The 21,613-nt window shown below is 39.7% G+C and overlaps 1 protein-coding gene across 3 annotated transcripts in view; it reads left to right on the top strand.

Moving 5' to 3' along the window:
• Nucleotides 1–18,278, top strand: part of RPH3AL (rabphilin 3A like (without C2 domains)) — a 260,901-nt gene extending 242,623 nt beyond the window's left edge. For 2 of the 3 annotated variants that reach the window (XM_075195060.1, XM_075195059.1), the window contains exons 8-10: nt 7,648–7,836; nt 13,483–13,536; nt 17,173–18,278. In XM_075195060.1, coding sequence (XP_075051161.1) covers nt 7,648–7,836; nt 13,483–13,536; nt 17,173–17,207 — 278 coding nt within the window. In that variant the 3' untranslated portion in view covers nt 17,208–18,278. The remainder of the gene's footprint in view (nt 1–7,647; nt 7,837–13,482; nt 13,537–17,172) is intronic. The other variant, XM_075195061.1, reaches the window with a different exon arrangement.
• Nucleotides 18,279–21,613: the final 3,335 nt, after the last annotated feature.

Here is a 21,613-nt window from a genome sequence, read left to right on the forward strand (position 1 = left end):
TGTCAAGCCTGACCTTCCCATCACTGTACGGGAAGAGGTGGCTCGGGAGGAGCCTATTGATGATGTAGCTGGCGCTGTGGAGGAACTTGATGATGAGGATGGTGATGTGGTTATTGTAAATGAGGCACCAGGGGGGGAAACAGCTGATGTCCATGGGATGAAAAAGCCCATCGTCATGCCTGGTCAGAAGACCAAAAAATGCACCTCTTCGGTCTGGAGTTATTTTTATCCAAATCCAGACAACCAATGTATGGCCATATGTAGCTTATGTAAAGCTCAAATAAGCAGGGGTAAGGATCTTGCCCACCTAGGAACATCCTCCCTTATACGTCACCTGAATAACCTTCATAGTTAAGTGGTTAGTTCAGGAACTGGGGCTAGGACCCTCATCGGTACAGGGACACCTAAATCCCGTGGTCCAGTTGGATACACACCAGCAACACCCTCCTCGTCAACTTCCTCCATGATCTCCATCAGATTAAGTCCTGCAGCCCAAGTCAGCAGCCAGACTGAGTCCTCCTCAATACGGGATTCATCCGAGGAATCCTGCAGCAGTACGCCTACTACTGCCACTGCTGCTGTTGCTGCTGTTAGTCGGTCATCTTCCCAGAGGGGAAGTCGTAAGACCGCTAAGTCTTTCACAAAACAATTGACCGTCCAACAGTCGTTTGCCATGACCACAAAATACGATAGTAGTCACCCTATTGCAAAGCGTATAACTGCAGCTGTAACTGCAATGTTGGTGTTAGACGTGCGCCCGGTGTCCGCCATCAGTGGAGTGGGATTTAGAGGGTTGATGGAGGTATTGTGTCCCCGGTACCAAATCCCGTCGAGATTCCACTTCACTAAGCAGGCGATACCAAAAATGTACAGAGAAGAACGATCAAGTGTCCTCAGTGCTCTAAAAAATGCGGTTGTACCCACTGTCCACTTAACCACGGACATGTGGACAAGTGGTTCTGGGCAAACGAAGGACTATATGACTGTGACAGCCCACTGGGTAGATGCATCCCCTTCCGCAGCAACAGCAACAGCTGCATCAGTAGCAGCATCTACAAAATGGCTGCTCGTGCAAAGGCAGGCAACATTGTGTATTACAGGCTTTAATAAGAGGCACAACGCTGACAACATATTAGAGAAACTGAGGGAAATTATCTCCCAGTTGCTTACCCCACTTAGACTCTCATGGGGATTTGTGGTGTCAGACAATGCCAGTAACATTGAGCGGGCATTAAATATGGGCAATTTCCAGCACGTCCCATGTTTTGCCCACACCATTAATTTGGTGGTGCAGCATTACCTCAAGAGTGACAGGGGTGTGCAGGAGATGCTTGCGGTGGCGCGCAAAATTGCTGGACAATTTCGGCATTCAGCCAGTGCCTACCGCAGACTAGAGGCACATCAAAAAAGCATGAACCTGCCCTGCCATCACCTCAAACAAGAGGTTGTGACGCGCTGGAACTCCACCCTCTATATGCTGCAGAGGATGGAGGAGCAGCAAAAGGCCATTCAGGCCTACACAGCCACCTACGACATAGGCAAAGGAGTGGGGATGCACCTGAGTCAAGCGCAGTGGAGACTGATTTCCGTGTTGTGCAAGGTTCTGCAGCCATTTGAACTTGCCACACGAGAAGTCAGTTCCGACACTGCCAGCTTGAGTCAGGTCATTCCCCTGATCAGGCTGTTGCAGAAGCAGCTGGAGAAAGTGAGGGAGGAGCTGGTAAGCCATTGCGATTACACCAAGCATGTAGCTCTTGTGGATGTAGCCCTTCGTACGCTTTGCCAGGATCCGAGGGTGGTCACTCTTTTAAAGTCAGAGGAATACATTCTGGCCACCGTGCTCGATCCTAGGTTTAAAGCGTATGTTGTGTCTCTGTTTCCGGCGGACACAAGTCTACAGCGGTGCAAAGACCTGCTGGTCAGGAGATTGTCCTCTGAAGAGGACCGTGACATGCCAACAGCTCCACCCTCATTTTCTTCCACATCTATGGCTGCGAGGAAAAAGCTCAGTTTTCCTAAAAGAGGCGCTGGCGGGGATGCTGATAACATCTGGTCCGGACTGAAGGACCTGCCAACCATTGCAGACATGTCTACTCTCGCTGCATTGGATGCTGTCACAATTGAAAAAATTATGGAGGATTACTTTGCTGACAACATCCAAGTAGACATGTCAGACAGTCCATATTGTTACTGGCAGGAAAAAAAGGCAGTTTGGAAGCCCCTGTACAAACTGGCTCTATTTTATCTGAGTTGTCCCCCCTCCAGTGTGTACTCGGAAAGAGTTTTTAGTGCACGGGGAACCTGGTCAGTGAGCGGCGAAGGAGGTTGCTTCCTCATAACGTTAAAAAAATGATGTTTATAAAAATGAATAATCAATTCCTCAATGAAGTACAGCACTGCCCTCCAGATAATACAGAGGGACCTGTGGTTGTGGAGTCCAGCGGGGACGAATTGATAATGTGTGGTGAGGAGGAAGTACACACTGTAGGGGGAGAGGAATCAGAGGTTGAGGATGAGGACGACATCTTGCCTCAGTAGAGCCTGTTTAGTCTGTACAGGGAGAGATGAATAGCTTTTTTGGTGTGGGGGCCCAAACAAACCAATCATTTCAGCCAAAGTTGTTTGGTAGGCCCTGTCGCTGAAATGATTGGTTTGTTAAAGTGTGCATGTCCTATTTCAACAACATAAGGGTGGGTGTATGTGCCCAAGGACAATTCCATCTTGGAACTTTTTTTTTTGCATTATATGACCAATCAACAGTCGTTTGCCATGTTCAAAAAGTAAAACCAAATTTAAACAAATTCAAGAAATTAAACCAAAAGTAAAATGCCCTGTCATAATTTAAAACAAGAGGTATTGACGTGCTCTAAAACTATTGTATTGTTGTTTATATTTTATAAACACTACACTTGAAAGCTTGAGTCTTTCAATGAAAAAGTAACTCTCCATTGCACGAATATTTGCAACAGGGACAATTTTAGGGTTAAGAAAGTCAACAAATAACACTTCGACGCTGTCTGTCTTTATAAACTCTACACTTGGAAGTTGGAGGAGGTATTGTGGCCCTGGCACCAAATTTAATACCGGGGCCACTCCACTGTGCAGTCCATATTTAGGTGTATCCGATATTAAACAACGGTGACAGTTGATGCCCAATTTTTTAATTATATTGTTGGCGCTGTAAAAAATTGTGTTCCGGGCACACCACACTACGCAGTCCATACCCTTTTTTGGTGGAATTCTGACCCGTGGAGGGTTTTTTAATTATATTGTGGCCTCGGTACTAAATTGTGTACCGGGGCCACCACACTACGCAGTCAAGAAAGATAGATGCGTATCATAGATAAAGTACATTCAGTGTTGTGGGGCAAATTGAAAAATATTCAAAATGCACTGACATTATCAAAAACAAGAGGTTGTCACATGCTGAAACTCCAACATGTATATGATGGAGAGGATGGAGGAGCAGCCGTATGTGCAGTGTAATGCAGACCTGTTAAAGGTTTTCTATATATTTTTTATTGTGGTGCCCAGTGCCCACTACTCTACGCAGTCCAGATACTATTTTTGGGTGTAATGCAGACCTGTTGAAGATTTTCTATATATATTTTATTGTGGTGCCCAGTGCCCACTACTCTACGCAGTCCAGATACTATTTTTGGGTGTAATTCAGACCTATTGAAGGTTTTCTATATATTTTATTGTGGTGCCCAGTGCCCACTACTCTACGCAGTCCAGATACTATTTTTGGGTGTAATTCAGACCTGTTGAAGGTTTTCTATATATTTTTTATTGTGGTGCCCAGTGCCCACTACTCTACGCAGTCCAGATACTATTTTTGGGTGTAATGCAGACCTGTTGAAGGTTTTCTATATATCATATTGTGGTGGCCAGTGGCCAGTCCTCTACGCAGTCCAGATACTATTTTTGGGTGTAATTCAGACCTGTTGAAGGTTTTCTATATATTTTATTGTGGTGCCCAGTGCCCACTACTCTACGCAGTCCATATACTATTTTTGGGTGTAATTCAGACCTGTTGAAGGTTTTCTATATATTTTTTATTGTGGTGCCCAGTGCCCACTACTCTACGCAGTCCAGATACTATTTTTGGGTGTAATGCAGACCTGTTGAAGGTTTTCTATATATCATATTGTGGTGGCCAGTGGCCAGTCCTCTACGCAGTCCAGATACTATTTTTGGGTGTAATTCAGACCTGTTGAAGTTTTCTATATATTTTATTGTGGTGCCCAGTGCCCACTACTCTACGCAGTCCAGATACTATTTTTGGGTGTAATTCAGACCAGTTGATGGGTTTTTAATTATATTGTGGGGAACACTCCTCTACGCAGTCCAGAAAGATACCTCGTTGCAACGTTTTGTACTAAAAAAAAAAAAAATATTGTGAGGTGTTAGGTGTTCAGAATAGCCTTTAAATTAGTGGAAATGATTGTTATTGAATGTTATTGAGGTTAATAATAGCGTAGGAGTGAAAATAAGCCCAAAAACTTGATTTTTACACTTTTTAGTTTTTTTTCAAAAAAAATCCGAATCCAAAACCTTAAATCCGAACCAAAACCTTTCGGCAGGTGTTTTGCGAAACAAATCCGAACCCAAAACATCGCGAAAATCCGTATCCAAAACACGAGACCTCAAAAGTCGCCGGTGCACATCCCTAGTATATAATATTAAAAAGTGTATGTATACGATAATAAAAATGCACTTACCTTCCCTTGTGGTCTAGTGGGGTTGCAGGAGCAGCACTGGAGCCAACTCCTTCGGCAGCCAGCTTGCAGTGGCTACCAGAGGGGCTTACAGACCAGCCTGGATTCAGATGAATCCAGGAGATGCAGCACCTCCTGGGAGTACTGGCTGAGTCGCATACTGGAGCTCAGAGAGCTCTAGGAGCGGCAGGGCATTACTGCAGCCCCAGGGTCTGGTCCCTCTCCCTCTGATACTTTTTTCGGCCAGGGGGGGAGCCAGATCCAGAGTTCCTTGAAGTTTTTTAGGCCAGAGGATTAAAAGATATATCTCCTGCCTCAGACATTCTGACACCAGGGAGAAGAGGAGGCTGAGCCCCCCTCTTCCTGGCAGCTTGTGGACAGGGGGGAGTTACACTCTGCCTTGCCACTAGCATGTAAAAGGGTGTTAACCCCTCCAGGCTGATTCATGTGCCGGCTGAAGGAATGAGCCTGGATTGGTTAAAGGGGCAGGACTGGATAGTATAAATGGCCACTTTGTTGGGAGTAAGACCAATACACCTTGAAAAAGATCCAAGCAAAGGGATTGAAACGCGTTGGTGAATATCTTGTGCTCTCATTCCTGGATTACAGTGGAAGCTGCATTTGTTGGACTGGAAAATTTCCTGTCTTTCTGTATATATGCTGTTTTCCAGGCTATATCTGGTAGGAGCACTTGCAACTCTTGTTTTATATATTTTTATGTTTTGATTAAATTTGTTTTAAGGTAATGCACCCAGATCTAGTTATATCTTTTTTTTGAGTGGGATTTGTTCCGGCAAGGAAAATTCTGAGAAGATTTGCTGTGAGAATCCAAAGTGATGTTATAAGGCCTGTAACAACTACGAATGATGTAAGCATATTACCATTGGGGGGGGGCACTATCCCTCACGGTGATTGGACTTGCATTGAAGTGTGTTCTTTTTGGTGATCATTCTTCCACGTAATGAAGAATCTATCCTGTGGTGTTCTAAAGAGTCTTGTGTTATAATAGGATCCCCCCCCCACGATTCTCCTTGGGGTATTATATATATCCTATGTTGTGATATACTTCACTATATATATTTCCGGTTTGCACCAATGAAAAATATAAGATGAAGAGAAAAAGAGGAATATTGAGAAGATAATTATGTGGACTTTAATGCCTACTTGGTCTATTTTTGCATGAAAAAATATAACATGTATGTCATAATCTAGCGCCTGTTAATCTATTCTTTTGTTTTATGTGTATTCAGGAGTGTGGGCTCCTGCTGATGTGATCTTGGGCTGCTGTTTTCTATTGAAGCGCTCTGGGATAATATCTTTTAACCTTCTATGGGGACTGTGATGTGACCCAGCCTTAAAAAACTAATGCTATCTCGAGATGACGTTTGTTTACCTTATTAATGGAGTCCTATAGACTCCATCGCTGCTGGAGTCTCTTTTCATCCAGTGTCGGCAATGAGCCACGGCTTTATATATTCAAGCTGCAGTACATTTTGAAGCACTGCAGTCTGCAATGAATCTTAGTGCTGGCCACTGCCTACCAGTGTTAGGCTCCTATGTCCTTTATAAATAATACACTGGTGTATTATTATTACCCAGACACCCAGCACTTTTTCATAGAAACACTAGCCTTGCGCTACAGCAGAGTGTCCATCCAATTTTTGTCTCCCTGTTATAGTGGAAACAATCTCAGGCCATTTAGCACTGTGGCTGTTGAGGATTTTATTTGGAGTCATGCTGGCCTTTTTGTTTTTTATTATATTTATGTTTGTACAGAGTGCATTGTGTGGGATCCTTTTTTACTGAGTTATTTATAGTACTATAAAGAGAGTTACCCTGTGAATCCTGGACCAGCTCTGAGATATTTGGATGGGGACTGGTCCTGTGATAGCTGCAGGAGAAGCAACCATTGGAAAAAATGTTAGAACAACAGTGTTTTCATCAGTGTGGCAATATATATTCACAAAATTTTAGGCAAATCAAATTCCATTGACAAAATGTATATCTACTGGTGTCGAATTTCTGAAATTTGCCCTTCTCTGGTAACAAGTACGTCATCTGATAACTAGGAACAACATTGAACAAATTCTCCTTTGCGAGGGGAATCCACTCGTAGTAAGTATTCATCGAAAATAAGTGTATTCCAAAGTATTGTGCCCATTGGCCAATCACATATAGTAAAAATAAAGGTATGTTGTATGATGGCAATGGTGTTAATCGGATTACCGATTACCACTATTCCAACAACTGCGATTCCTACATAAAAAAACCCGATGGCAGAAGAAGACGAATGAAATAGAAGCAGACTTACCTGAAAGACGACGAGGGAGATGTCCGATGGCAGCACTTATCCTGTGGGGTCCGGACATTGCCGCTTTAAATTACCATCGAAGTAAGTTGCACCCAAGTCACACTGCAGTGCCGGACAGGTCTCCAGTCGGAATCTCCACATCTCCCTCATCGTCTTTCAGTTAAGTCTGCTTCTATTTCATTCGTCTTCTTCTGCCATCGGGTTATTTTATGTAGGAGTGCCAGTTGTCGGAATAGTGGTAAGCGCTCAGCCGTACCCAATCCGATGGCAATATATAAACTGAACAAACACTTGCATATTTCCAATTAATCAATGACGTGTGCATCAAAAGATCAATCAATGATGTCTTTTTGTTTTGTGTATATGTAATGGATTCATTAGAATGCACCTAAATGAGCATGTTAATATGAAACATGTGATCACTTGCCATCTAATTGGTTATGCTGTTAGTTATCTGATCCTGAGGTATAAGGTAGAATTATGGTATTATGAAATAGTTTAGTCCTGTTGCTGGAATCTAAAGTGGATAATTTGGAGAGTATAAACCTTGATATGGGACCTGCATTATTTTCAGAACATTATGTTTATTGACCACATTTACATTTTTTTTTCCAGTTTCAAGTGCTGAGCCCACTCTGATTCCAATTAGTAACTATAAGAAAAATTTTGGTGGAATGATGTCTAGTGGCTTGTCTGGTAGTTTAACTAGTCTTGGCAGTGATCGAGGAGGTGCAGTAAGTGCAACTGAAAGTTGTCCTGGAGAACTTCTTGAAGGTTACGATAGTGACATCAGGTGTGGTCGAGGTGAGTCTCTTAAAGGTGTTAGAAACTTAGCACTGATTGTTTGCTTATGTTCCTAATATTTATGTTTATTTATATAGCACCAATTATAGTACTCAGCGTTGTGCAGAGTATATGTTGTCACTCACATCAGTCCCTGCCCCATTGGCATTTACAATGTAAATTTCTTATCACACACACAGACTAGGGTCCATTTTAAGATTTAAGCTCTCACGAGCTGGGCCATCTGTACTCGTCATCTTCTACAACTACATAATCCTCTGTACCTCTAGGCAGGGCTGGTGCCAGGTCTCTAGGCACCCTAGGCAAAGTTTCAGCCCACCGCCTCACCATCATACATACATATATCCGGTTCACTCGGACAGTGAGGCACAAGTGAAAGCAGGCTATAAGTGATCAATGAAGAAGCAGGTAAGCAGCTGAGTATCAATTAAGAAATTAAGAGTAGGAATGTCCTAAGAAAGAACAGTGGGGAAGCAGAAAAAGAAAAAAGAAATGAGTAAGAGGTAAGGAAACTGCAGGATAAAGATGGTGCAGGGGGATAGGTAAAAGGGACAGGGGAGAAGATGGTGCAGGGGATATGCAAGAGGGACAGGGGAGAAGATGGTGCAGGAGATAGGTAAGAGACAAAGTGCAACAGGAGAAACAGCTTATCAATTGTTAGGAACCCCTCTAGCCGTTACAGCACAACCCAGAGTCTGCTCTGCCAGTCAGGTGTTCACTGGAGCCCCTATTGGTGGGGACAGACTTGGCCGCAGACTAGCAGAGGGTCGTGAAGTGCGTACCGTCTAGGGAGAACCCAGGAAAGCGAAGTGAAGTTTAGGCAAGGGTCGAGGGCCGGCAGCAGACAGGGAATCCAATTTACAAGCCGAGGTCAAGGGTCACAGGCACGGTAGCTAGGTCCAAATCCAGGCAAGGGGTCATACACAGGCAATCAGTCCAACAGGTTTTCACGAATAAAAAAGAAGGAACAGGAGCAGGTAAGGCTGACAGGCAAACTGGACGCTATAACTGGCAGGGAGGCTAAGCCCTCCCTGCCTTATATACAGACTTTGACCAATCAGGGCTTAGCCCTGAAAATGCATCACAGACCATGCCATTAATTAGCCCGCAGGCTATCCTAGCGCATGCGCCCGGCTGCCTCACTTGCCGGGGCGCACCCATAGTTACACTCGGCGTCCGGCCATTGCCTTGGCAACGGTCGGAGCCGAGAAACCGGAAGTGACGCCCCGGTCATCATGGAGACGCCTGGGACGTTCACTTGAACAGGAAGTGAGTCACGGTGGTGCCCGAGGCCGCCGCGGCTCTTGACATCAATGAAAGTTGTGAAAGCCATCATAAAAGAAAGTTAATATTATATATTGATAGATAAGGATAAAAAGATACTTGGAGAAAAGGGGAGTGATGCAGAGCAAATATAAGAGAAAGAAAGGTGAAACATCTGAAGTGAAAAATCTGCTTGACCAACGTATAGCACCCCAGTTGTTAAAATGAGCAGGGAAAGGCATGATTGGATTTGTAGTTAAATAGCAGCCAAAAATCCAAAAGATGACTACATTGGAGTTTGAGGAGCGTACACTTCAGGCCTGTAAGTATCCCATCTGTAAATATGACTGCTGATGTCAACCTTTTTTTTTTTGGCGATAATTTCTATTGATTATTCATTGGATGCACATCTTGCATAGATTCTTAAAAAATCTTACCGGGTACCCTGTGGATGTGAAGTCTGAGAGATTTCAAGGTGTAGAAGCAATACAGCAGAAACAGAAGGATAGGAGATATGGACCACTGATAAAGTACAAGTAGTAATGAAGGATGGTTGGGAATGTACAGACACAGTTTTGGAGGGAGGGGGGAATCATGTGGGCAGAGGGGGGACAAATGTTTAAAAAAACAATCAAATTCCTTTCCCTTATATGTTCCATACCGCCACTTCTAAATTTCCGTTTCCACCACTGTACAAACCCTAATCACTTAATACCCCATACCTTATAATATAAGACATCAAAATAATCTATTTTTGAGTCAACTAACAAAGGAAATATTGTCTAATTTTAATTGAAGAAAGTACATAAATAATAAAAAAAAAAAAATACAGTACCAAATAATAACAATTTTACAACCCCCCATAGGTTTTTACCTCCCCACTATGTTCCCTCAGTTCTTGCTCCTGGATGGAGTTTCCTAGTTCCTAAATTTAAAAAAAAAATCATTTTAATGATTATATAATATTTACTTACCTATTTTTTTTCCTTCTGGATGGTCAGCACAGCAGTCAGTAGTAGATGCAGGGGGGGGGCTCAACCTGGCTCTCAAATCTCCCTCTCCATCCATTCAGTATTGACCACAAAAATGCTCCTCACCTTCTTCTTATAGAGGGGTTGAGGGGAGCGGAGCATGCTGGGCAATAGACAGACAGTGTGTGCAGATGTTGACTTAAATTCTAATTATGCCGTGGCCTGGGCCACTGCACTCACATTGACACTGTGGGCGCTGCCGCCGAAGACATGACTGACGGCAGATTGAGAAAGCTGGCAACCGCCACACAACGTCTGCCTAGAAGAGCTGCCTAATGGAAATGCTGGACCTGCCTCAAGGTCTGCTGCACTAGTCCTGTTTTCTTGAGCTCAGGCCTACTTCACGTTCTGTAAATAGCTTGCAACACCAAGCTATCTGTGTGTATTCTGGTAATTAGTGGATGTCTGGTCTTTGTATAATTATGTTAGTTTAATAATAAATTATGATTCAATGCTGTCTGTCTATTGTACACAACTGTAAGTTTCATGTATGGTGCTGCAGACCTTTTGTGGCATCTAAATAAAAGATAATAGTAATAATTTTGTCAGAAGCCATTTAACCTACATTAAAAAAAAAAAGTATAAAAATATGTTTTTGGACTGTGGGAGGAAACCAGAGCACCCGGAGCACCCCACATAAAGCATACTTTTTTTTAGTGGGTAATTGCAGTATATGTTTTTATGTGTTTTCTTTTCTGTTATTTTTGTTAAATAGCACTACACCACATTGAGAATGGAATCGTGTTACTCTGTATCAAATCATTTAAAATAAAAATAAAAAAAACAACACCACCATTCTCCCAGCTGGCTTGCATTATAATAATAAAGGGGAAAAATGAAAATACAAGTAACTTATAGATCCACCACATGAAAAGTAGATCTTCGTTATGCATACCTGTGACTGGTGTCTCATGCCATCTCTTTATCATCAGGAGGCTGAGGAGACACACTAAACACCTATTATTTGTTTGCTTCCTTCTGTATGCTTACCCATATCTGCCCTAATATATCTCCTCCCACATGTCTGCTCCCCTTTTCCTCCATGTCTGTTTCCAAATGAATTATTATAAATCACTATGTGTTTTGAGCATTTGAAGCAGTAGTCAAAATTAGGTGAATTGATAATGAAGTTTATTATGATAAACACACGTGATGGCAAGTTAGCGGAGCCCTTTAGGCTGGAGAGTAACAAACAGTAGCAAATAGTCCAGGATATGGAATAAAAATAATAACAGCCACAATAACTTAGAAGCCCAAATCAATGAGGTGCAGATAAACTCGAACTTGAAATAATAACATGGAGTAGCAGGCTCACAGTGTGAAACGCTGGAAGGTGCAATGGTGAAACCGCAAACAGCCAGGATCGTCAATCTGAAGAGATGCATGCAAACAGGAGACAAGCTGCAGATCAGAGCAACAATTTTTACATAGGAGCAAACATAGTGCAAGGGTTCAGGAATATAAAGCAGGGAGGCAGATGCATGTAGTCAGGTGAGAGAGTTGATTAGCCCCTCACAGGTAAAACGTTCACAACAGCAGCACCTCTGGTGGAACAGATGAACTGCATGCGCAAAAGACGTACTTTACACAATCCTAACATGTATGCTGCCAAAGGGACGGGGTCAAATGTCGCAACATTTTAGATCTAATTCTGCCCACTAGGAAGTAATGTCTGCCTGAAATGGTATTGCTTTGAAAATAAAGGGTAACAATAATCACAATATACATTTACAATGCAGAAAAGCAAAAAAAAAGCAATCAATGCAATCAACCACCCCATCATTATACTGGGAAAAAATCAACAAGATGCAAAAGTATCTATACTCCATTTCAGCTTAAACATGGACACACGAACAGGGATGTTCAGTCTGTGTTTGACTGCAACTTATTGGCAACAAAGCTTTCCACAAAGAATAAGCCAACCTTGGTCCCTCATTTACAGTGTGCCAGTCAAGGTGTCTCCAACACCAGTGACTTCAAATGACTCGAACACCTGTTCCAGAGACCTGAAAATTAAGCCAAATGCAAGCAAAATCTCAGCTATTTGATTCTAATCCCTAGTTATATGACAAGACTTTGAAAACAAGTAGTACAGTAGATCTGTGAGATGTCAAGAAGTCCACCAATAAGCAGTGAGGAAGAGCAAGCAATGTTATCAATGTAATGTCTGTAATCCCCTATCTAATCACAGTAAATGTGAATCCCCACATTTCAGCTGTCACCACCAAGTGACAGATCTCAAGCAGAACAAGGTTCCCCAAATCAGTTTTTCTTTGCTTCTGAGGCCAGGTCCCGCACAACATTTGCTCTGGCAACAAGCTCCACAACCCAATAATTCAGCTGTGAACGATTCAGTCTTAAAACTACTGCATAATTGCTGCCAGGTATACAGGTGTTTTTCATATGTAGCCCTATAATTGTAACACACTGGTCTTTTACATAATCTTGGATTTTTTCTCTTTCTGTTGTACCTTCAGTAATCAGTGGGGCACAGACAAAACAATTAAGATTATATAAAAAGACTTCAGAAGACCTGTCCCTCCCATGCCAGAAACCAACTGAACCCTGGCCTATTAATATATTGTACTTTTTGTGCCAGATCAAGTGGTGGTGGAGGAGACAACCTGTAATGTTCATTACCCTTCCATAGCTTAAATATTATAGCTGAGGGTGTGATCATTGTGGTGCAGGATTACTCCATACAAAAGGTAACCTGAATTAAAAGACAAAAACAATAGGGGCATACTTAATATTCAGTAACACTGGATATTTTTTATTTTTATTTTTTATTAGTCACTAAATCTACAGTTAACCCAAGTAATAAAATATGATATAAGTATTTTATGAAACTTCAGTTCTACAAAGTCAACCTTGCCCTACTGGGGTATTATCTGATTAGGATCTATCTCTAAATGTTACGTACTGTGTTATATGCTGTAGAGCATTTTGAATGTATGACATGCAAACAGGTACAATAAGGAAATATGTAGTTGTGATGTAGCTAAAATAACAATATACTTATGTATTTACAGTATGTATGGAATTTCTCAGAAATATGGCAGTATCCAATGAGCTACATCTGACTGGTTTCCTAAGTAAAACAGTGCTGGTCAGACATAGAAGGAAGGTTAAAAGTAGTGTTTGTCCTCATTAAAAACATATCAAAATATATATTTATGGAGGTTACTTACACTTTAATAGTGATGACGCACATACTGACCAATGTATGAGAAACTATCTGGATGTATTACAACTGTGGTATACAATGCACTGTTGCTAGCTGAGTTCCAATAAATGTATTTAAGATTACAGATTTTAAGTTACATATTAAATATTTATGTATTTCCATCAGAAGAGAAGATTACAAAATATCTGAAAAGAAGAAATGCCGCTCGCCACATAATGGGTAGTACATTTATATATACCCTATTTAGTGCAATAACCCACTTCACCTGCAAATATTTTGCTAACATCTTTCTCACTCTCCATGTCAAGATTCCTATATCTGCCCAAATAACACATTTGTTTCCAAATAATTAATTTGTTTCCATATTTTTCTTTATGGACATATACTGACTAAAATTTTTTTTTCTATCATGGTTTCTTTGACTTGGCAAATAACTTTCCTAAAGGACTAACAAATGTCAATGCATGATGGTGCGGGCTACTCTTTGTCCAACTTGTTATACAAGTAGAATGTGTACAGTATATCATCTATTGTGTTATAATCTAAGTGAAAGCTTCAATCTTAAAATACATTTGCTATAATAATACATCTTTTTTTTTTTAGAGAGAAAAATACAGTGGGCCTGAGTCAGTAATGAGAGCAAAGCATAGAAAAAGAGTAACTTTGCATGTGGGCAAAACCATGTTGCATTGGAGGGGGTGGTAAATTTAAAATGTGGGGACAGATTTATAGTTGGGGAAGGGCATGTCATAGGTCAACTTTACATTTCAATATAAAAATAAATCTATCAGGTATTTGTGTGCTAGTTGAAAAAACAGCCAGTATTATCCTTATGTGCTAAATAATAAACTAATATGCACCCCTTGCATTGCAACATGGTTTGTCCTGGAGAACATTTACTCCTTTTTTTGCCTTACTTTCCTTAATCACTTAGGCCCTGTGTGTCTACAACATAATAATATGATTAACAGCAATAAAAACAACTTTATAAACTGTCCCTTATTCAACAATCCATGCTATGTTTCCCAATATTGCAATGCTTCATGGTTACCTGCTCTGTGGAAATGTAAATATTTCTGTACCTGAGAAAGATGAAAAGAGATGTAATACAAATAAATGAATAAAATTGTCCTTTATCCCTACTTGTTTTAACAAGTGAAAGATTGTAAATTGGATATATGCATGTACAGAATTGTAAATCTGTGTTCTCTGGATGTCTGTCACTTTTTGCAAGTGGCTTAAAGTCATTCAAGGACTTTTGAGTTTTATAATTTGAAGAGCCGGCCCATTGTGTCTGCTCATAGAATGAAAAGTAAATTGGAATTGGCTGCTGTAAATGAGATCTATGACATGTGTCCTGCCAACTCCCAAAGTTGCCCTAATCAGAGCTGTACTTTTTCTGTAAGGGCATTGGGGCTTGTTTTATTATGTTTTTTTTTAATAATAATGTTAGCTAGTTTAATCAGAGGAATGGATGACGATAGATCTGCTGTGTGAGCAACTGTGCGGATTGTCTGTGTTTGCCATGTAATAATTATCTAAACTTTGCAGACTGATTAATGGATCTGATCATGAAAATGTGCGTCTGGCTGTCTCTATGCTTTCACACTGGACAATATGCACTGTGATACACCGTGGAAAAGACAAGACAAAAATGTTACATTTTTCTCAAAGATCATGTTTGAATTATTATCATCATCATCATTATTATTATTATTATTATTATTATTATTATCATCATCTTGTAAAGGGCACAACAATGTAGATTTTCTTTTAATAATTACTGTTTTAAAATGTGCAGGCAATGTAATGACTGTATTAAAAGTCATTACATTGATGTGCCCTTCATAATATAATAATGATAATACTAATAATAAAATTATATTATTATATACACACTACAAAAAATGGTAGATTTGGATATATAGATTTATACATGTGTATGTATGTGTGTGTATATGTATATATATATATACATATACATATAATATATGGGCAGCACGGTGGCATAGTGGTTAGCACATCTGCCTACAGCACTGGGGTCATGAGTTCAATTCCCGACCATGGCCTTATCTGTGAGGAGTTTGTATGTTCTCCCCGTGTTTGCGTGGGTTTCCTCCGGGTGCTCCGGTTTCCTCCCACACTCCAAAAAACATACTGGTAGGTTAATTGGCTGCTAACAAATTGACCCTAGTCTGTCTGTGTGTGTGTTTGTTAGGGAATTTAGACTGTAAGCCCCAATGGGGCAGGGACTGATGTGAGTGAGTTCTCTGTACAGCGCTGCGGAATTAGTGGCGCTATATAAATAAATGATGATGATGATGATGATATATATACACATATACTATATAAATGCCTAGTGGCGTGTGTGGAAAAAAAACAACCAAGCTACAGTTGGGGGTGGTTGGTGGTTGCCGGGGGTGACAGTGGGGAGTTTTTAACACCTTAAGTAGCTTGATGAAGGATGTGGCGATGAAGATTAAGGATGAGGTGATGGAGAAAAATGATGAGGTGGTGACATGTAGACAAAACCACGTTAAAAAAGGGCGCTTGCGTCGGGAAGTAACGCTCTTCCCATGAGGAGGCCTGGGCTAGGCCCAAATGCATGACAAGAACCTTTTTAACACCTTAAGTAGCTTGATTTGACTAGAATGCATGAGTATCATGCACGGGTTAACTTGTATATATATATTCATTGTGGTGCAGAACAAAACTGTACTATTTAATTGTCTGGTGACCTTTTTTATCCGTCTCCATTTTAAAATTAAAAATTGCATTGCCAAATTCTCATATTACTTACCTTGTTGTTGCTACTTCCACAGACACCGCCAACCAATGTGGAAAACGATTTTCACAATTTTTTCCCCAGCTGATTCTTGGAGATCTGCAACAGCTAACCAGCGTTGCATATGCCTTAGATAACTTATAGATAACACTAATTACTAATAGATAATAATTTTGAGAGGCAGCTTGCATTTCACCAGTATGGAAAAGCAATAGCTTAGATTGGTGGGAATGCTGGCTGGCCACATTTTTTTTTTAACCAACCACAATGTGGGCATCTTATTGTAGTAGTTCCTTAGTGCAGTACCAGGTCTTGATAGTCATAGCAATATCTTCTGGTGACTGCTTTGTTGTCACTATGGCTGCACTTAAGAACCATTGTGCTTAAGTAAAAGTCCTTAAGGGAGAACAACACAGTGCTGAGATGGCTATGATGTCACAGATGTTTATTTTGCAAACAATGGACAAGACAGTGGGCTGAATTGCCCAGGAAAAATTGCAGTACTTCTTTCAACGGACTTGTAGCTTGTAAATTTTTCTTATTAGAGTTAGTGATTACAGTTAGTAAATCTCACATGCAGCATATGTTCAATATGCAGGTATAATTTCAGAGGGGTTGTTATGCAAACTAATAATCAAAGTATGCCAAATAAATTAACACACAGCTATTGAAATCAAATATTGCAAATTAGAGTGCTACATTTAATTAAATAAATACAAGAATTTGAATCTTTTATAATGTGTCATTTCAAAAAAGATTGCCCTCTTTTGAAATTACATTTTGTGCCACCCATATGTGGGTGGTCATAGCCCCAGGCTAGTGTGGGAATAGGGTACTTTGGGCTCACCAGTGGAAATAGATTTCAGTGCAAATAAGAAAAGTGTCAAATATCTCCTTTACGATACACTGCAGCTTGAAAGATTTAAAGCTTTATTTTCCTTTTTTTAATGCTTTTTAAGTTTTTATGTACAGCTAGAAAATCCTAATCTAATGTCCACATAAGTCTGACCATTTGTAAATTTCAGTACATTCTTTGAATACCATGCCTTTTTATGCTTTGTCCCATCAAGGAAAGCATCGTGGAAATTTAAATATACGTCGCTGACTACATGAGGAAAGAACATTTCATCTGAAATATAAATTTCTGGTCCTTAAACCAACTGCAACATTCAAGATGTTATTGGACCTTGCAACATCAACTTCAGGACCATGGATAATGCTCCTCTATGTTGTGTGTTTCCTGTTAGCAGGCTAGTGGAGTGTTGAATTAAAGTATTTGATCTTGAAATCAATGCTTGTTAAGTAGTGGTATAGATGTGATATTGTACATCAATATGTATGTTTTAGACTATCTAATAGATTGATTTGTATTTTTGTGCAAGTTGTTGAGATGTTTTGTTATATTTCCTATTTGGACTCTTTGCTTATATTGATTAAACCAATGAGATATCCACAGCAAATTCATCACTAAAACTGTTAAAAACATCAAACACACACAACTATTTCAGAAGGGAGAATCACTGCTAAACATTATGTGGGGTTTACATGTTTGTTTCATGTTGTCCTTGATGAGGGTACACATTTGGTGTTTAGAACTACAGCTTAATATTTTTAACATTTGATGCAAGCATTTTTGGACTATACTTATGCACACATGCACATTGATTATGATTGAAAAGACATGTAATCTTGTCATCTGTACAAGGGTATTAACTGTGAGGGAGTTAAAACTTATCAGGACCTTTCCTGTAAGAAAACATTTTTTAAAAACAGGATTTTTTTAAAGTTCAAATAATTATTACTTCTTTTCACTTCCTAATCCTGCCACATGCCACCCATAATTATTGTTTTATACAACATGTATAAGGTAGTAAGGTCAGTTTTTATCTGCCTTACACTATCCAATGCATGCTAGATACTTTAGTCAATGCCAATGTTTGTCCTTTCGTATAATATACCGTAGCATATTAATATGTGTTTTTATAATCTGACAAGTGGATTCTTATACATTCCTGTGATCTCAAATAGTTTTGAAATATTGTGTTATCAAACTGACATACCACCAAAGCAATGTTAGCATTTTTTTGTTATGTTTACATCAGCATTGATGCTCTACTGTACAGACTGTAATCCAATTTATTTTTTCTAAGTGAATATAAATAAAACAAACTTTAAACTTAAAGAACAACTAAATCCTTTAAATAATTAAATACTGAGCTATGAGAATAGTGGAGAAATAACCAATTAAAATTTTTCTCTCTATGGATGTACTCTCTGGTCACAGTAATAATAGTTTCACCGACCTGATCAATATAGACATTTATCAGCATTAGGAGCCCAAACTGTGATCTCCCTGTGCTATGAAACCTTGCAGCATAAAATACTGTAAATTTGCAAGCCTTCTGGCTGTCTTGTTTTTCATGTGGCAGTCCAGATGTTTAGACAGCAACCGAGTTGTTGCCTAGAACATAGACAGTTGGACGTGGTTTGGAACACCAGTCACTATTTTTTTTGGGGGGGGTGGGGGGGAATAATGTGAGGTATTTAGTTTTAATACTGACCTTGTTCTGATGTTTAGTTATAGATTAAAGATATGAGCATAACTGTACTTTAGTTTTAATCCACACTAAAAATGAACTATTGCATTTCTGCTGAAAGGTAATGCTTAGTATTACTACTTGGCTCCACTATAGCGGCATTCTTCAGTGAATGGATGTGCTAAGCTACAAACTTCTAGAAAAGAAGGATGAGAGTCAGTGATGTGCATACAAGGTGCTGTCTGCCAATACTTTGAAAGTAGCATTCAGAGGCAGGATACTCCCTACTCATTACTGAAGTGAGGGTGTGGTATCAACCAAAACTACTTCCTTGTCAGGTGTCCAAAGCCAATTCAATTCTGAAAGAGGCCTTATATGTTAGGATTTAGAGATAGAAAGGTTTTTATGTCTCACTGACTTCTGTAGTGATTTAATTACTCTCAAGCTGATTAGTGTAGCATAACTGCTAGCAAAGAGGAGACATTTGTTAAACTTACTGCAGGTCAATTTCATGGGTCAGTTAGTAGAAGCTCCAACAAAGATTGTTGCATTGGATCTAGCTATCTCAAACCATTCAAATATTGTTGCACATATTTAAACCAAGAGCAGTCTGGGAAATAATCATAATAATGCAGTCTTCTTTAAGCTGTAAGAAAGACGTGATATTAGTATGCCAAAAACATGTACCTTTCAATTCCCCATGCCGAGGTCATTCGATCAAAGCAAAATCCGGGATGATGTTTTCTTAAGAAAAGGCATAGAACATAAATGGAAAGCTTTTACAGCAATTTTAAATACATTCATCAATTGTTCCTGAAACACATAAAAAACAATACGATAAGCACAAAAGTGGTTTAATTCAAAAGTAAAAATAAAATAGATGCATTTAAAAATATAAATCAGAAAGGAACATTTTCTAAACTGAAAAGCAGGTTGACAAAGAGAACAAGAATACCTCCCCCTAAAAAACTATCTTTAGAGATGTCAGTGGTACAAAGGCATAGCCTGAAAATTTTGATTGCCTAAGAAATGATAATGCAGTTTGTTACCAGGGACAATGAGAAGTCAGATTAAATATTTTATTTTCCTTTGTGTATAAAAATCAAAAGCTGGTGTTAATAATGTTGGATACTAATACTACTGGTCCCACATCACTGTGGCTGACAAAAATCCATGTCCAAAAAGATAAAACTACATTATTGTGAATAAAGCACCTGGACCAGATGACTTATATCCAGGAGTCCGCAGAAGGCTAAGCTCAGTAATTGTATAATTATCAACACTAAATCCTGGTATAGAGGTGATGGATTGGTGAATAACAAATGCAATACTTGTATTGAAAAAGAGATTGAAGTCATTGCCTGGTAAATATAAACCAGTCCGTAACATCTATAGTGGGAAAGATATTTGTGGGGCTTTAAGGATCCATATTCAAGAATATCTTCTATAACGGCCAACAATAATTTATAAAAGGCTGATCTTATCAGAGAAGTCTACTTGAATTTTATTGTAAATGACATGAAAGTTGGATATGAAAGTGGAAGTAAATGCAATATATTTAACATTTTCAACATTGTTTGAAACTGCATGACATGATTTTAATTATGTTAAAAAATAATGGTCTAAAAAATTCAACATGTACCTGTAAATCTACCTAATAAGCTAATGCGTACATGTAGGGCTAAAAATAAGCATACCGTGGATATAAAACATCTACACATTATTATTTAAATGACAGGTGTTTGTGGCCTTTAAAGTCATTGCTGCTTTAAATTTTCACTGCAAACTCGCTGAATAGCGGCGAGTTGAAAAAATTGGCAGTTGATACATTTCCCCCAGATGTGCTCACTTGACAGAGACTTATTCAAAAACACTCACTGCTGTAATAAAGGTAAAAAAAGTTATTCAAGGAAGCATTAGTTTAGGGGTGTGCACATTTGTGCAACCAGGTATTGTACGTTTTATTTGTTTTCACTTATTTTTCCTACAAAATGTTATTTGTTTTTCACTTGAATTTTGTTAGTTGTAGGGTCACATTGAAGGTGAAAAACTGTCTGCCAAGATTTATCTTGATTTCATGCTATCACAAACCACTAGAAAGATGGACTATTTACCTGCTAGTAGTTGACGATGTTGGGCAAAGAAGTGTTCACCAGGGACTCCAGCAAGAAGGTTTGGCCTTAGCTGCATGGAGTCACTAGCATGGTAGCTGGAGACACTGGTAATGTGTGGTCAAGGTAGCAGAGTTCAAAAGTAGGAGATCCAAACAAAGTCAATGCATGACGCAAAGAATAGTCAGGGTAGCCGGGGTCAAACTAGGAGATCCGAACAAAACCAGAATCACGTAGCTAAAGATTGGTCAGGAACAGGCAAAAAGGTTGGCAGCAGGAAATACAAAATAGAGAAGTGCCAGGGGAGTTCAAAAGAACTTAGTGACACACTGGGACCAGGAACAGACCTAGGTGTGAGCTAATACTCTGGCAAAAGTCCAACTTATATGGCCTAAGCTGTTCCAGCGGTCAGTGATGTAACGCCAGCTTACTGCCGAAAGGTAAATCAAAAGACGTGTTCCGTTTCCTAGCATTGGACACGCATACACTGAGAATCTTGAAGTTGTGTCCCATTGCTAGGCGATGAGTGCACACTTGACCGGGAGAGAAGGCTTGCGTCCCTGCGACTGGGAAGAGAGCATGGACAGAGCCTGAGATATGCTTTACATCACAAACACCTGCAACTTTAATAAGGGTGTGACTTTTTATATCCATTGTACAGCTTACACCATAGCTGGGACACTAGTGGGTGAATCTATGATGAAGAAAGATCTAGGTATACTTGTAGATCTTAGACTTAGTAATAGCATGCAATGCCAATCTGTTGTGTCAAAAGCCATCTGGATGTTATATATTGAAAGTGAGATAAACTCAAAAGAGGAAAAAATGTAGCCATTTTATAAAGTACTGCTGATGCCTTGCCT

Source organism: Mixophyes fleayi, chromosome 2, assembly GCF_038048845.1.
Source record: "Mixophyes fleayi isolate aMixFle1 chromosome 2, aMixFle1.hap1, whole genome shotgun sequence".
NCBI lineage: Eukaryota > Metazoa > Chordata > Amphibia > Anura > Limnodynastidae > Mixophyes > Mixophyes fleayi.